We start from the raw sequence: 16,120 nt of genomic DNA, 5'->3' as shown, positions 1-16,120 counted from the left end.
CTATTTCTTATTTAATCACCTTCACCTAGAAAATAAACAGGAAAGCAAGAGGGAAAGTGATGAAGGACTGATGGATGGTCTGAGAAGGAAAATGCATGGTCTAAAGAAGTTTAAGGAAGCACGTTAAGGAGCAGAAGAAAATACAAATTAAGCAAGAGTAGGACTTTCCTCTGGGGCTTGCAATACTTTAACTACCTCAAAGCTTTAACTCCTCTTTCACATAAAATGCATGTTCCAAATTTTTATCTTTGCAGGAGGGTCACTAGACCCATCAGAGTCCCAAATTCATAGAAACACAGAATAGTTAGAGTTGGAAGGGACCTTAAAGATCATCTAGTTCCAACCCCCTTCAAAACAGAACACCCTGCCATGGGCAGGGACACCTGCCACTACACCAGGTTGCTCAAAGCCCCATCCAACCTGGCCTTGAACATTTCGAGGGATGGGGCATCCACAGCTTCCCTGGGCAACCTGTTCCAGTGTCTCACCACCCTCACAGTAAAGAATTTCCTCCTAATATCTAATCTAAATCTGCCTTCTTTCAGCTTAAAACCATTAGCCCTTGTACTATCACTACACTTCCTGATAAAAAGTCCCTCCCTATTTTTCCTGCAGGCCTTTTTTAGGTACTGGAAGGCTGCTATGTCTCCCCGGAGCCTTCTCTTCTCCAGGCTGAAAAACCCCAACTCTCTCAACCTGCCTTCATAGGAGGTACTCCAGCCCTCTGATCATCTCCATGGCCCTCCTCTGGACTTGCTCCAACAGGTTCATGTCCTTCTTATGTTGGGGGCTCCAGAGCTGGACACAATACTCCAGCTGCGGTCTCACCAGAGCAGAGCAGAGGGGCAGAATCCTCTCCCTTGACCTGCTGGCCACGCTTCTTTGGATGCAGCCCAGGACGCGGTTGGCTTTCTGGGCTGCGAGCACACGTTGCCGGCTCGTGTTGAGCTTCTCAGCAACCAGTTCAGACTCTTCGTGTCTGCTGCCACTGTGGCCGCACCCCCTTTCCTCCTGGTTGCTGTCTGCTAAAGAAAGAGCGTTGTCTGCAGACAGCCCTGACCATGAGGTGCCTGCACCGCCTTTCAGCTCAGGGTGCGTTTCATGCTCCCCTGCTGCAGAAGGCACCGCATGCATTCTGCCGAAGCTCCGGTGCTGTGTGCCAGCTGCGAGCCCCTGTTGAGTACGACGCCACCCGAAAGACAGGCTTAGTACTTTGCGTTGCTAATCCTGGCTGGGATGTCCTCTCTGTCGGTGGCATCTCCTCAGCTGCACCAGCTGATGACTTCAGCTCCCACCAGGACCACTACAACAACACTTGGGCAATTCCTGACAATAACCTGACAATTAGTTAATGCTAGGGAAGTACTGTAATTTACCCCCAAGGGCAACAGTCCCTAACTTCCCAAATGCCTAACAAACAACATTCTAATACGCTACAAATTATTACAAAATGTTACATTTTAACATTTTATTCCCATTGCTCCCTGCTTCTTTCTCTCTTAGGAGAGAAGGTCGCCCTGAAAACCACCATCTGCTGTTTGCTGCAAGCATCAAAGGATCTTCCAGCAACATCTGGAAAGAGGATACAGTGACTTTTGGTCTGTCCCAGACTGTTGACTCATTTAAGCCTCATCGAAATTCAGAAGCTAAGTCCATTTGCAAAAACATGATCATGAGGTATGGAGAACAGGGAGGGGAAATGCAGAGCAAAAACAGAAAGAGGAGAAGAAACCATCCAGGAAGGCTCAGAGAAAAACAGAAAAGAAAAAAATCACACATCCAGAAAAAAGCTGGAAATGGATTTGAGGAAAAAAAAATAATGAAATCTGCAGTTTGTAACTTGTGATTAATTCCAAGATTTAAAAATGTGGAATTTCTTCTTAATGCCCTTACTGGAGGAAGGGAATGCAACTGGTCATGAAGTTCACACAGGCTTATGTAAATACTCATGCAAATAAGTTGTTTTCTTTGAGCTTCTGGCCAGTTGCCTCCGCAGGGGGCATCTGAGACTTAAAACTTTGCCTGGCCAGGATCAGGATGCCATAAATAGATACAGAAAAGGAAAAGGACCCTTCCTTCAATGGGGACCGTGAATTATCAAGAATGTGAAGGTCAGAAGATGCAGGTCACTTACATTTGAGACGGTGTACGCTGCTCCCAGGCACACGCCCGTGGGAAATGACGGAGCTATCTCAGGAAGCAGAAGGCTAAATGATGCAGGTGGCGTGGTACTAAGAAACCACCCTACAGCTTGAGGGAAAGACCAGAAATCTGCGGCTGACCTTGCGAGACGTCAGGAAAGAGGAGCTGATGGGGCTGCCCAAGAGCATTTGATGTGGTTTAAGTTGGCAGCCTCACAGAGGGACAGTTTGGGGAAGCGGCTGCGGTCCCAGCGGTGACATCTCACTAATCAACCCCTCTTCCCCTCGGGCAGGGGAAGGTGGCCAATCCTCAGGAGGCTCAGGAGCAGCAAAAGCCCAAGGGAACCACCTCCCTGCTCTAAGCACACAAAGCCACCTCAGACAAATCCAGAAACTGGCACTCAATTACCATCTTGATCCATTAAAATTAAAAAAAAAAAAAAAAAAAAAGAATTCCCATTTCCCCAAAGAAATGGGAAAGTAACCACATATAGTAGACCTCTGCGCGGATTCACCTATCTCAAGTGCAGGTCCTGCCTGTGGGGAGGTTAGAGGGGGTGGGTGGAAATAATATTTAGGTTAGGTTTAAGAAAGAAAATCTTTGAGTGGAGCATCCCTTTCAAACAGAGGCCGCTGCAACGCTCGTATACATCACATCACCCTGGCACGAGATGCCATGGACCTGCCAGACTGAAGAAGTGGTGGTGGGATGGGCGGGCTGGCGCCTTGCCTGGGCTGCCTCTCCCACAGTGAAAGGGTTTCCTTCCTGCTGTCTCCTGCTTTTTAAAAGCAGGTTTGCTATTGATCCTTGAGGGAGCTCTCAAAAGCGCACAAAGCCTCTTGCATATAAACAAAGAGTGAATACCGTGGCTTAATGTTACTTACCTCAGAATATGCTATTTGTTCTAAGCGGAAATTAATTTCACTGCAAAAAAAAAAAAAAAAAAGCACGCAGAGCAGACTCTAAGGTACGCTGAACTGCTGTCGATTTGAGTCAGAAAAATTAAAAAGACCTTAAATGTTTGACCACCTATCTTTACCGCTCCTTTAATTTTGCCATGGGCAAGGGTGAGGTGTGTAATTAATTGCAATTACTCAGCTAGACAATCAGTTTAAGCAAATATGTTTGGATTTTCTGTAAATTTTTAAAAAGATCAAGGTAATTCCTTCTCATACATATTCATTGCAAACTGCTATTTCTGTAGGATCTTCTGTACAGTCACAAATGCTATGCTTACGTGCTTTCCATGTACCGTCATAAAAATCTCCAAAATAATTTTTTCAGTACCCTAGCAATACATATATATGACCCACTATGTTAAACATTTTTTCTTCTATTAGTTAAATGGCTGAACCATTGAAAAATGTGAATGATTAGAAGCATGTAAAAAACATAGGAGACTAAAAAAAGGAATACAGGCCCCTGTATTCACACAAAACCAGACGTGCAAATCCAGAAGATGTTAATTAAGTCTTCGCAATATTCACAAGGAACAGGATGACAAATACACAATGAACGTTACTTGGAATAGGAAATTATTACTTACCAACCATTGCACTCACTTCTCCTGCCATCAGCAGTGGGACAGTGTTGTTGTACAGGTTAACATCAATGATACCTTTCCGAATCGTTTCTCCTACTTTTGCTCCCAGTAATACCGAGCCAGTGGTTTCAAAAACTGAAGCCAAAATGCAAGCCTGGCGTAAAGTAACGACACCAGAGCCCACAGCCGTTCCGAAAGAATTGGCAACATCATTTGCACCAACCGAAAAAGCTAAAATAAAAGCAATGATAAAACCCACAATGACCATCCACAGGTACTCATCCATTGCCATCTTTCCCCAAACCGTAGATCAGCTTCCCCTTTGCAAATAGTTAATAGTCAAGGCTGGAGGGCACCGTAACGGATTTGGAAAGCAGATTTCTTGTAAACAATGAGTTCTCTCTGGAAAGTGCTGGGTAGTGTTAGAATGTGAAGAAACTGCTAACTGCTGATTTTCAAACTACTATAAATACTGTTCATTTGGCTGCCTTCGGTCAGCAGTGAAACACATTCCATATTTTGCTCCCAAACTGGTACAACTGCGATGTTCTGTCCTGCAACAGAAAAAAAAGAAAAAAAAAGGAAAAAAGGAAAATTAAAAAAAAAAAAAAGGGAATACTCAGCAGAGCTCGTAACAATGCGTGTTTTCAGAAGTAAACAGATGATTTAAATCCACTAATGGGGTCCTACCTCAGCATGTGACTGTTCTAATCATAAAGCAATTCAGAAAAGGTTAAAATTAGGTCACCTCCAAAGCAATATGTTTCTTGCAATATCACTGACTGAGAAAATCTTTTGAGCAATTTAAAAGGATTTAGAAAGGTTAGGGGTTTGTTTGTTTTGAATTTACCAACCAGTGCGATAACCCCTTTTTCTAGAAGGAGGATCCTTCTTGGCTCTTTGCACCCAATGAATATGAGACATGTAGACTATACAGACCATACCATACAGCCTGATTCATAGCTGATGTATATTACCTACCTCCACTGACCTCAGCAGAGCTCTCACATTTTATCAGCTAGACCCAGGGATGCACTTCTTTTTGAAAAATTATTTTCTCTATATGTCTGCCTAGGAAACACCACTGAAGATACTCTGAAGAGCATTAATATTCGTCTATTGCTGTTATCACAACTTCTGAGCCACTGAAACAGCACAATAATCATGACAGTCCCATGTATCCCTGCAGACCTAGGGAAGACTATAAAAAAAGGGGTTTGAGCGCTCTGCTCTTTCCTATAGATCGTTACCAATTACTAAGAGGTTTATTATATTCAAACCATTGTTATAGATATCTTTTAGTACTTATTTTGATGGTTTCAGTTTTATGACTGCCTTTTGAATTATATCTTAATTAGTCCTTAATTATCTAATCTGACAAAAGAGTGAGCTCTTTCAAACCAAAAAAAATGAACAGAGAGAAAGGGACTTTGAAAAATAAAACCTTCACCACCCAAAAGACTGTTAAGCAGAGCAATAAGGCCCACGCTGAAGTCAAGCTGGTCAAAACCTAGAAGCAAATTTGCCCAAACCACCTGCCTCTTCTGCTGGCTGCTTCTCTTCTGCTAGCAGCCGCCACAAAGACGTCCCACGCCACCCTGTTCTTTCCTATCCATGCTGTCTGGCTCCAGAAAAGTGCCATTTTGGACATGGCAAGGGGTCAAATGAACACTGAGCAGCAAATATCCGTCACCCAACTCCACACGTTTTAAGAAGCATTTCAAGAGACCAGGGGATATCAGACGAAAAGCCCCAAGCCCACCTCCTGCTTTCTCTCAGTTTCCCCACAGTCGCTTCAGTCTCATACCCATACTTTCAAGATCTTGCTTAATTTCTTTGAATGAACCCAATGCAATGTAGGTCCTATGGTAGCAGGGAGGAAGGGTCTCTGAAACCTCTGTAATAATGGCAAAACTAAAAAAATAAAAGAGATTTAGCATATTCCTAAGATGCTAGATCCTTGAGGACAACCAACAGGAAAATACCATGTGTATACATAAATGTTTCCTACAAAGCCCTTAAGTTGATGTCAAGGATTGATGCTTTCTCTAAAGATACATGTTCAGGAGAAAAGATGTCCCTTTTTCTTTCTCCAGGCTCCAAACTGGCTGAACAACTGTCATTCCAGTGTTTTCCAGACATGAAGCAGACATCAATCCTTGAATGCCTTACACTCTAAAATAACATCTCAGAAGGTCTTAACGGCTAAAAACATTTGTATAAGGATTTTTATACTATGAGATAACATGTGAAAATGAAGCACCGATGCATTTTTGATGTTTGAAGACTTGTTGCCTTTTATAATTCATAAGCACTCAGCCCATTGAGTGGAAAAGGACTTGACTGAGACAGAAAAGGCTAACGATACTTGGAATAAGCAATCAGAGTTAGCGTTTGTTTGCCTGTGAAGCAGGAAAAAAAAAAACTCCATTAAATCCATTCATTTAAAAGTTTCTATTATGTATATCAAATTTTTGCTAGGATATGAAGTGCTGGACTAGGATCCTTCCTAAATCCTGGAGATTAATGATTAAATTCTTCATCCTGCGTGGATTTACACAGTACCTTTGCCGAGTTAGCCTCTGTGCCTCAGTTTGCTCTCCTGAAAATGGGCAAAGTTGACTGAGATCTACGCATGTATGCACAGACACTGTGAGACCCATTTCCTTTGGACCCCCAAGATGAAAGCACACCCTTACTCCCAACAGAGATCTGTCTTTTGTCCACCTATCAACCAACCTACCAATTTACTGCGGTGACCCAATTTCTGGGATGAGGTAGAGCAAGGGGAATTGTGACATACCCCTACCGCAAGGGAGTTCATGGGACAACGTTTACAAATCTGGCTCCTCCAGCCACAGCAAGTTCCTGCAGCTTCCAAAATAAACCACTAAGTCACAAGGTTGCCTTTATTAGCTTCCCTGGGAGGGGCGGGGGAGGGGAGGGGGAAGAACTCCAGATGGTCCCAAAGAAATTAAGACTTCAAGCTCCTAAAACTCCTCATGAAGGCCAAAGAGTCTCCGAAAGTTTGTCGGCAGGGCTCTTGGCAAAGGGCGCAGAGAAGCAGCTACATAATCTCCCTCCCTGTGAAATGGGATATACGGCCTCAGGAGAAAAGGATGTCTTAAGTAAGAAGTCACCCCTCCTATCATTTTGTGGAAGATGATGGTTCGAAATAAAGCTTCCTCCAAAACTTGGGAAGCTCGACTTGGCGTCCATTGCGTTCGCACAAGTGACAGAGCGCAGCACCAGCCAAGCCTTGTCTTTAACAAGATGAAACTCAAAAGGAGAAGAGAAAAGGGAATAAACACATGTTTAAAAATTCACATGCAGGCAGCACGTGAACGGCTAGGTGTTACTACTTTCAAGCTTAAATAACTGCAAGAAATGTTAAAACATTTAAAGAAAGAAACAGAAAGAAAAAAAAAAAAAGAAAAGAGGCACATCTCTGCTGAGAAAGTTTTCAGAAACGCAAAATATCCTGCAAAGTAGGCCAGTGACTAAATACAGACTAAATCTTGTAGCATGCTTCTTTCTAGAGCCCAAAATACATCTGGCATGCTCAGACACGCTGAGCTATGCCCCTCATCACCTAATCTAACCCAAGAGCCTGTGGTATTTCATGTTGTTACTGGGACAAAAAAGAAACTGGAAAGAACGCCATAGAGTAGGGAATAGCAGATCTTCTGGTCTCTGCATGACAGCTGGAAGTCACCGGCCTGTTTCTCTCCTGCACTCATTTATATTTCATCAACACACCTCTATGCATGCCAAATGCAAGGCAACCTGACCTGTTAGGTGCTAGGAAATCCTCCCAGTTACCTGCGGGACTGATACCACCTCTCTGCCAAGGCCTCCGCAGTCGAGTGCGCTACACTACTGCAGCGGACCCTGGGTGGAAAAGTTCAGTTTCCTATTTACGCTTTGGATATCTCTTCCTGAACCAGCCCAGCCTCCACCGCAGTAGCCGTGCTGCAAACCCATCCTTGGGCTTCAGCAGGGCAGAGGAACTGTGTTAGCGCTGGGGAGCTGCAGGACCTGAAGTGGGAGTGTGCATCTCTGACGGCTGCTAGAGACATGCTAGACATGCGCAGAGATGAAATTTCAATTTGTAAGAAGCTAATTCTGCATTAAGGCAAGATTTTTAGCTCATACAGTTTTCTTATGATCCATAGTCAGAATATCATACTTAAGAGGTCTGAGTGGAAGCTTTTAACTGTTTAAGCGGACTTAGAAACTTACAAAACTTGTCCCTCGGTGACAAAAATCTGATTTTTGGAAATGCTAAGCACGTCTCTCTGCCTCGTTGGCAGATGATCCAGACACCCCCCTTGGACTTTATTTTGTTGCTAGCTAAACATCTTCTTGTAACTCTGTCAATACAAAGTGCCATTTCTTCCCTAAGGGAGAGAAGAAAACAAAACCTAGGTAAGGAAGCACCTTGATTCATGCAGAATGACAAGTGAATCCTCAGGAAAAAGTCAGGGTCTCCTGGTAACCACGAGATCATTTTAGGACATGTTTATATATGGACATTTACTAAGAGAGCTCTTCTGGAAACTATTCACAGTACAATTCCAAGCCTAGACAAGTTTCTAGGGAAAAAATAAAACAAAATTTGAAACACAAAGTTGTCAGTTGTTTTTTCTTGCCAAACAAATTGCTGCTAAAGAGAACACAGAAACATCTAACAACAGGGACGAACAGTTAAATAAAAGCTCAGGACAAAGTTCAAAGTCTAGGGAAGCAATCGGAGTGCATCACCCACCAGCAATCCGTGTGACATAAAGGAAACAGAGACCCCAAAAACGTCCTTTAATCTTCTCTTCGCAGAAAATTAGGTAAGAATGTATTGCACTCGTGAAACGTTGAAAGGTATATAAATCATACCATATGCAGCTCATACTGTATATATAGATCATACAATATGCAGCTCTTCTGCCCTCAGAAGGTGTCCCACGCTGCAGTTGAAAATTTCTTCCTACTCTGTACGGGACAGAGATTCAGCGAGGCCCCGGTTTTAACTGGCTTGTTGTTGCCCAAGTATGAGCAAAAAATCAAAAGACAGCCGCTAATGTAGCATTTCTCAAGATAACTCTTACAACTATTCCACTTTGCATTATGACACGACAGAAGGGGGAGGATGATTTCTTTTCCCTGCAGTGTTGGAAAAAGCAGACATTTCATGATAGACAGTCACACTGAATTTGTCCTGACAGGCAGGTTCACTTCTCGTTACCAGTGGCTGAAAAGTCTGTCCCAAATGCTTACCAGACAGCAGCTTCTAGGAGGTTATTCCATACCTCTCTAATTTCTGTATGTTGTTCTTTATATAAAACCAATCTGTCGGGCTTCTCACCTATGTATATAAACTCATACCAGATCTGGCATTCCAGTCTATTGGTACTAAACACAGCACTGCACAGAAACCGAGCCTGATTTATAACCAAAGCTACTAACATCACTCACATCAGTAGTCCTTATCATTTCCAGTTCGTCCTCAGGCCACAAGGCTCGCAAATTATCTACTTTAAATTACTAATACTACGCTCGTCATATGAAAGGTGGTATTAATTCAAGTGGTTCAAGACCAAGAACATCCCTATATGGCTCTAAATTACATGCACAGGACTTGTCACCAGGCCAAGCGTGATGCAAGTTTAATGCTCCAGTACACAAAAAGCACCCTCCGCTTACTTTAAAAAAAAAAATCAGTTACCACATCCACAGAAGCAGTTTTTCTATCAATCAGTTCCTATTTTAACACATTTGCAATGTGTTTAAGCATACTTCACGCTACTACTTGATATGGAAACGAGACTGAAGTTGATCTCTTTCCAAGGACTCCCATGGACTCCCATCCAGTTTAAAATTGCAGAGAGGGACTGTCACCGCCAGCTCCTAAAACTTCCAGAGGATGCTTCCTTTTCTTAGTCCCTATCAACCTCTGTTCCCACCACTGAAAGGCTGAAAACGCATATGAAATATTTAGCATGAGATTCTGTTCCTGAAAACATTCGCTAAAAACACAGTCAGCATTCAGGTTTAAACAGCAATTCCACAAAAGTTTAAACAGCAACTCTACAAACAATTAAGATAGGTAAAGTATCAACAAGTCCTTGTTATGCATTTGCTAACAAATATCTTTTTCTCTAACTAAAGGACAATCTGATCCTTCAGTGACTGAACAAAGTCTTTCTAACAAGCAAGTGTTTTTTATGATTCGACACTGCAGATTTTTTAAGATCCATTCAGAGAAAACAAGTGTTCATGGTTATGAAAAAAATGTTTTATAAAAGAAAACTATGCACAGAAATCTTTAAAACTCACCCAGTAGTTAAAAGTTGTTTCAAAAGAAAAAGGAGCTAAGTTCTTCCAGCAACTCGCCCTCCTGATTGTAAATACAGGCTGAAGTCTAAAATAGACATCCTATCATTCAGCACAGTCACATCTGAACATGCAAACTTCCAGAAGGTAGAAAGAGGGCTATAACTTACACCAGGCAGTCCGGGGATAAAATTCACTCCGGCACAGGAGAGCACACAAGACAACACCGAGAAGCATCAATGCGAGTCCAGACTCTTATTCAGTAGGTGAAAATCTGCCTCCTCTTAAGCAAAGAATTCTGCTGGGGGTGGGCACTGATAAAACACAACACTGCGTCACGACTGCACTAGTGAGACAAACCAATCCAATGAAGCTCATATTAAAAGCAACAAAACCTTACTTTTTTTTTTTTTTCCCCTCCCCACAGCATAGGCATAGACGAGAAGGGAAATCTCATTTTTGACAGCCAGCTGGGCATTTTGGTGAAATCAGGTAACCTCTGAGGAACCCCGGGTCTTCTATTTGCAAGCACACTTAAACGCATGCTTAATTCAAACGCGTGTGACAGCAGGGTACGTACATACGCTTTGGGAAAGATGTTGCATGCTTTTTACTTTATCCATGTCAGCAGAGGTCTCACAGGCTACGCAGACTGCAGAAAGTTAAAGATGTGCACGAGTTTTGACTGGAACGATGCCTAAGCAAGCAACTTCGCTTTCAACAGTTCAACCTAAATTACCCAATCCAAATTCCTTCAACCGCTTTCCTTTAAGTGGGAAACAGTTCTGTATGTATGTCAAGGCAAAAATAATGTTTGCCTAAAAGCACCCGGCTTAGCTTCATACAAAATATTTGCTCTAATAATGTATAATGCAATTAAGCCATTTTATTCAGCAAAAAGGAATGTAAGTCAAAGCTGCATTGTCACAGTTTAAAAATCTGACAGACACAGATTTATTTGGACACGTCTCTGGTTTATAAATAAATGATGCTTTAAATTTAATTTTTAGGGTTTACTCCATCCTGAGTCACTCAAAGCAATGGCATCATATTCCAACATAATAAACTTAAATTGGTAAATTTTCTGAGCATTTCAGAAAAACCAAATCATCAATTTAGATTTGTAAACACATACTCGGAAACATAATTCTTACCTCATCTATTTTTTCAAGTTTGAATAACGGACATTTCTTAACAAGGAGGCAAAAGTTTTCTAAATTGGTGAAATTCAGCTGCAGATGATATTCAGGGATAATTTGATAATCTGAACAGTGGTTTCCTTTTCTTACAAAAACTTACATGGATTAATAAACCTACATCATCTTCTACAACGAATTAGGGCAAAACTCCAGCTAGAAATCTGCAATGCAGAAATGACATTAAAAATCCCTAATAAAAAAAAAAAGAATTATAAGTATCAGCCCACGATTCTTTGCAAGAAATGCTGACTCTTTATTTAAGGTCAATACCCAACTACTGTTAAGCTTGCAATATTGCTGCTCACTTTGTGAAAAGCTAGATCTCTTAAGTCTGGTTGCAAAGTTTTTCCTTTTACTTCTGTAATAGCTGGCAAAGAGGCTTCCTAGTTTTAGAAAAGTGAGAGAGGTCGACATTGCACACTGGCTTTCCCTTACATACAGAAGCAGCATTTTTAACAAGAAGAATATTAATCTTTTCCTGCAGATCTAAACACATCTTAATACTTTTTGTTTGTTTGTTTCACAAGTAGCGTCAATCAATTCAAATGAGAGTGATCATAATTGTAAACATGAAGTCAGGCTGTATTTATAGGTCTGGAATCCAAGGTTTTAAGGAAGTGAATAAACAAACACAGAAACTTTCTTGCAGCACTTATTTAACTTTATAAAGTAAAAAAAAAAAAAAAAAAAAAAGAACGCAAAATATTATTTCGTGTCCTCTTTATAGCTGACAAGTTGTTGATGTCTGGCTTGGTAAAGCTCAAACCCAAACAGCCTGAGTAAGCACTAAACCCACTCTAGTTCTCCGTAAAGCACCATTCACCCAGCCTAGAGTAACCACCACCGGGTGTGCAGATGCTGGTAAAAAAAATGTCAAAAGGACACATTATTTGGAAGTTATCTACATCGATTTCAAAAGCCAGAAGTTGCCGGCCCGACCTGTGGGAATCATCTCAGACCCAGCAGAACAACAAACTGCAACCATTTGAGTGCTGCTTCCCATGAACCAGCTCAACCACAGTGGTGGTTTCTTGTTGACCTAAGCTTCAGAGCTCGGTCTACACGCGAAGCAAAGGATATAATAAACAGCACAGAGAAAAAGAATTATCTTCAAAGTGTTTTTTCTGCTAAATCAGCATTGTGGACCTCAGGGATGGGAAAATTCAAGCCAAGATAGGTTGACCATTAAAAAGTTACAATTTGGGATACCACTAAAGAAGCAGGCAAAGGAAAATTTATATGACCACAAAATAAATTATGAGGGTCAGCTTTTGGCAATGGCAGCACCAGTTTGGTTCCCATCAAATCAAATATTTGTAGAAATTATAAATATTATATATTATAATCTCAATCAGATATCATAATTTTTTTAAATTGTAATTTATTCTAGAAATCCACAATTGAGAGATCCCCATTTGATTCAACAAACCCACACTATGCAGATTTATATTCTGGTTTAAACAATGTAATAGGACACGCAGGTTTAAATAATTAATTTTAAACCCCCTTTGTTTTGTATTTCTGCATCAGCTATTTTCTGAAAGACGCCCAGGTTCTCATTTACCCTTAACCACTAAAGCAACATTAATTTGCAACTTAATGTAACTTTTATATCAAATGCAACTGGCCTTTTTGCCATTCAGATGGGAAGGCTACATATTTAAGCGATTATACTTATTTTAAAAAAACATATATTTTGAGTAGAAAATAATGAGGGATGATTATCATTTTCTAACGTAAAAACCTGCAAGAATTGGAACCTGAATACCTGTAAACTGCATTTGGTCAGAAATGGAAATACCATTAAAACATCTGAAAGCTGCAGGACGTTGTTCCAGTTACGTTGTGGCAGCTTAAATAAGTTTACTGACCAGCAACGGGAGCTTTCGGGCTTTCACATACTTTCTGGTATTCTAAAATTGGGAGCCAAAGGCAGCTGGAACTGGGGACTTTTTGTTTCCCTTACCAGTATTTGTGCCTCTGACACTGCCTGGGAACCCTCATTTCTCCGCAATCTACAAACCAAGAAAATAATATTAATAAGGAGGAATGAAAATGGGTGGCAGGTGACTGCACAGGTATCACATAGTATCTCAAAGAACTCCAGCTCTTGCAATACCCTTCCTTCTGGTTTTGAAGGCGCCCATGACCATCTACGCCGTTCATTACCTGGAAATCAGCCCTGAGGCCCTCAAGGCTAACAGAGATTTAACACAGTTCTACCAAATGCAGCACCATTTCTGGGTGCTTCGGCAACTCCATTGTGCCTAATGAATGCCAACAAAACTCTGCATATGTGCTCTGCAGATATCAGATAGCAACAAACATCATTCCAGCTGGAAAGAGCCAGCTCCAACCAACAAAAGCACATATGCTTTTGCATATTGGGTAGCAAGCTCCAACACATTCTGTTACCTATCAGGATAATCTCAGAATAGAAAGAGATGCATTTGTGCTTCACTGCAAGAACCACCATCTCAGGGACTCTCTGAAAAGTCTAATGTGGTAGACATAAAAATTAAGAAGCCATTTGGCATTCAGGGCTGGAACAACTCATCTGCTCTGAGGAAGCAAACCATTTGGATGGGCTTTCTTGATGGCTCTGAACTCGGTCACACTGTCCTCCAAATCTCCTTTTCCAGCAAGCCCCCATGCTTTCCAAGAGAACATCCCACCCGCTCTAGAAGACATCCATTCCTGACGGTTGAGGTGAATTGGCTGTGTTTGCACAGGCATGCAGGGAGAGCTGCCATGTCACAGAGTGTGACTCTGCTGGATATCACACTTGTCTATTGAGCAACTGAGCCCTGGGAAAATGAAAAGGAGGAACCCACAACGGGAATTGCTGAAGGCCAAGGCTGGTGCAGAGGATGACACAGGCTCCGGGTGTCATGTGGCTTGGGAGAGCCAGGCTGGCTCCAACCCCTGCCACAGCACAAACCCACGCCAAGCCAGGAGGAGTTCAAAGGCAGCAAGGCTTTGACCGACGCTGATGTGAGCACTGCCCCAGTTAATGCCGGGGACTGGACTCGTATCGCCCATGACTCTGGCTGATTCACCAGAGGCTGAGTGTACTATGTCCATACTAAGCCCAAGGAAAGGGGTGCTCTGATGCTCTGAGCCTCCCTGAGCTTAATCCACCATTTCCCCTTCCCAGCCCCATATCCGAAGAAAGAAATCAGCATGGACCAAGTATTTCTAAAAGCCCCGGCTACTGCTGACAACTCAAGAAGCATTATCCTGAATTACTAACAGACCTATACTGACTTTACACAGAACACAAAAACTACCCGTGAAACACCCCTGTGGCAATCCAAAAATATGCATTTTGCAAATTCAGAGGCTTATGCAAAGATCTCCTTGGTAAGAAGCCAGAGTGCGGTTGCCAAAAGTCAACAATGTGAATTTTTCAGATAAAGGAAAGCTGACACCTCAAGCCCCAGATTGCGGGCCATCTCCATTTTGGTTTGGGTTTCAGAGAATAACCGCTGTGGAGTCTTTTCCCATTGAGCCAGAAGAGATGGCTAGGGCTCCCCTGAGTCCTATGACTCTCTCTCTTCAAAGGGAGCTGGAGTGAGAGAATTGCTATCAACATGCCAAACCACACTGGCTGGCTCTCACTGACAACGTCCAAAATTGGTGTAGCCAGCAGGACAGAGGACCAAGCACTGCTGACATGAGCTAGTTGAATTCCAACAGGAGGTAAAGACCAGGGGTATAACCAAAGAGAGGACAGACGATGACACCCACAGGTGCCGACCAGGGTTATGAGGGGAAGTGGAAGTAGGTGAGGCCAATACATCGCGGCAATGGAAATTCAGCTTGCCTTTTTTTGTTTGTTTTGTTTTCTACAAGCATGGCAGTAACAGAGATACAAAGGTGGAAACAGCAATGAAAGCTGTGACCTGGACTTCATTTCATAGGAACAGGAGCCAAATATTACAACAGGAGGCTGTTGACTGTGCCTAATCCTGTCTGGAGACCATGCAAAGAATGGCACCTGCCAGCTAATAGGCCTGGTGTTCCCCCCAATCCAATAGATGCTGATCTCTGTTCTTCAGGGTCAATGTAATGGTCCACATCTACCTCCTCCAGCCTTTGCTGCTAGAGACAGGAGGAGCATGATGGTGAAGTAAAACCCTTGAGTTCCACCTACAAGGCAGAGTTAACATGCCAGCTACTTCAGTGTAGACTGACAACCCCGCTGGAGCAAACAGGTGACGAAAAGACTTGTTGCATTGGCTAGGAATTAAATCATCACCAATGCAAACACGCCAAAGAATGTCCCACTGACAGTACTTGGCTCAGCGAACACCTCCAAGAGGACTTACTAAGAGCATGTGGTCCTGTGAAGCAGGTGAAGAAAAGCTAGGCTTCACCCTCTACAAAGGAAAATGTTGCTGTGCACTTCGATGCTTCTCTTGTGTGAGAATTAGCGCTGAAAATCATAGGAAAAGTGGGCCTACAAACCAGCTTAATGTAGTGGGGTTGGTCAGGGATTTTATCAAGAATTCTCTCAGATGAGTTACTGCTCATGGAGAGATGGCTCCATTTTATGTGGGCTTTTCCTAGCCTGGGAGCAAACCCTGGTAACATTAGCATTTGTGCTTCAGTGGTCCAGTGCCTACATCCAGGTCGAGCACAAAGAGTCTTCCTAAAGGTACGAGCGGGATAATGGGACACACATTGCCTCCAGTGAACTAACGAGTGTATTCGTCTGCAGCAAGAGCTTGAACAGCTAGAATTTCTCTAGCTTGCTCACACAGAGGCTATAAAGAGAAGAGAAAGTCATTAAAGTAGCAGAAGATATTTCTTCGAGTACATGGCACCAGCAAACAGCGCCAGTGGCTAGTTCGCCTAACCCTCTTAAAAAGGTGTTTATGGCTGAGCTGTGCTCATGATAGCGGTG

The 16,120-nt window shown here is 42.5% G+C and overlaps 1 protein-coding gene across 2 annotated transcripts in view; it reads right to left on the bottom strand.

Annotated features, from left to right (window-relative positions):
- SLC20A2 (solute carrier family 20 member 2) overlaps window positions 1-16,120 on the bottom strand; it is a 59,251-nt gene that overhangs the window by 29,741 nt on the left and 13,390 nt on the right. Inside the window, exons 1-2 of one of the 2 annotated variants that reach the window (XM_082481973.1) lie at window positions 10,183-10,286; window positions 3,689-4,239 (exon numbers count right to left, since the gene is read on the bottom strand). In XM_082481973.1, the coding sequence (XP_082338099.1) occupies window positions 3,689-3,977 (289 nt within the window). In that variant the 5' untranslated portion in view covers window positions 3,978-4,239; window positions 10,183-10,286. Of the gene's footprint in view, window positions 1-3,688; window positions 4,240-10,182; window positions 10,287-16,120 lie in introns of those variants that run through there. The other variant, XM_082481974.1, reaches the window with a different exon arrangement.

The sequence above is a fragment of the Vanellus vanellus genome (genome assembly GCF_965231255.1).
Source record: "Vanellus vanellus genome assembly, chromosome: 4".
Lineage (NCBI taxonomy): Eukaryota > Metazoa > Chordata > Aves > Charadriiformes > Charadriidae > Vanellus > Vanellus vanellus.
Note: the sequence above shows the minus strand (reverse complement) of the source record. Positions and strands in the feature narration are given on the sequence as shown.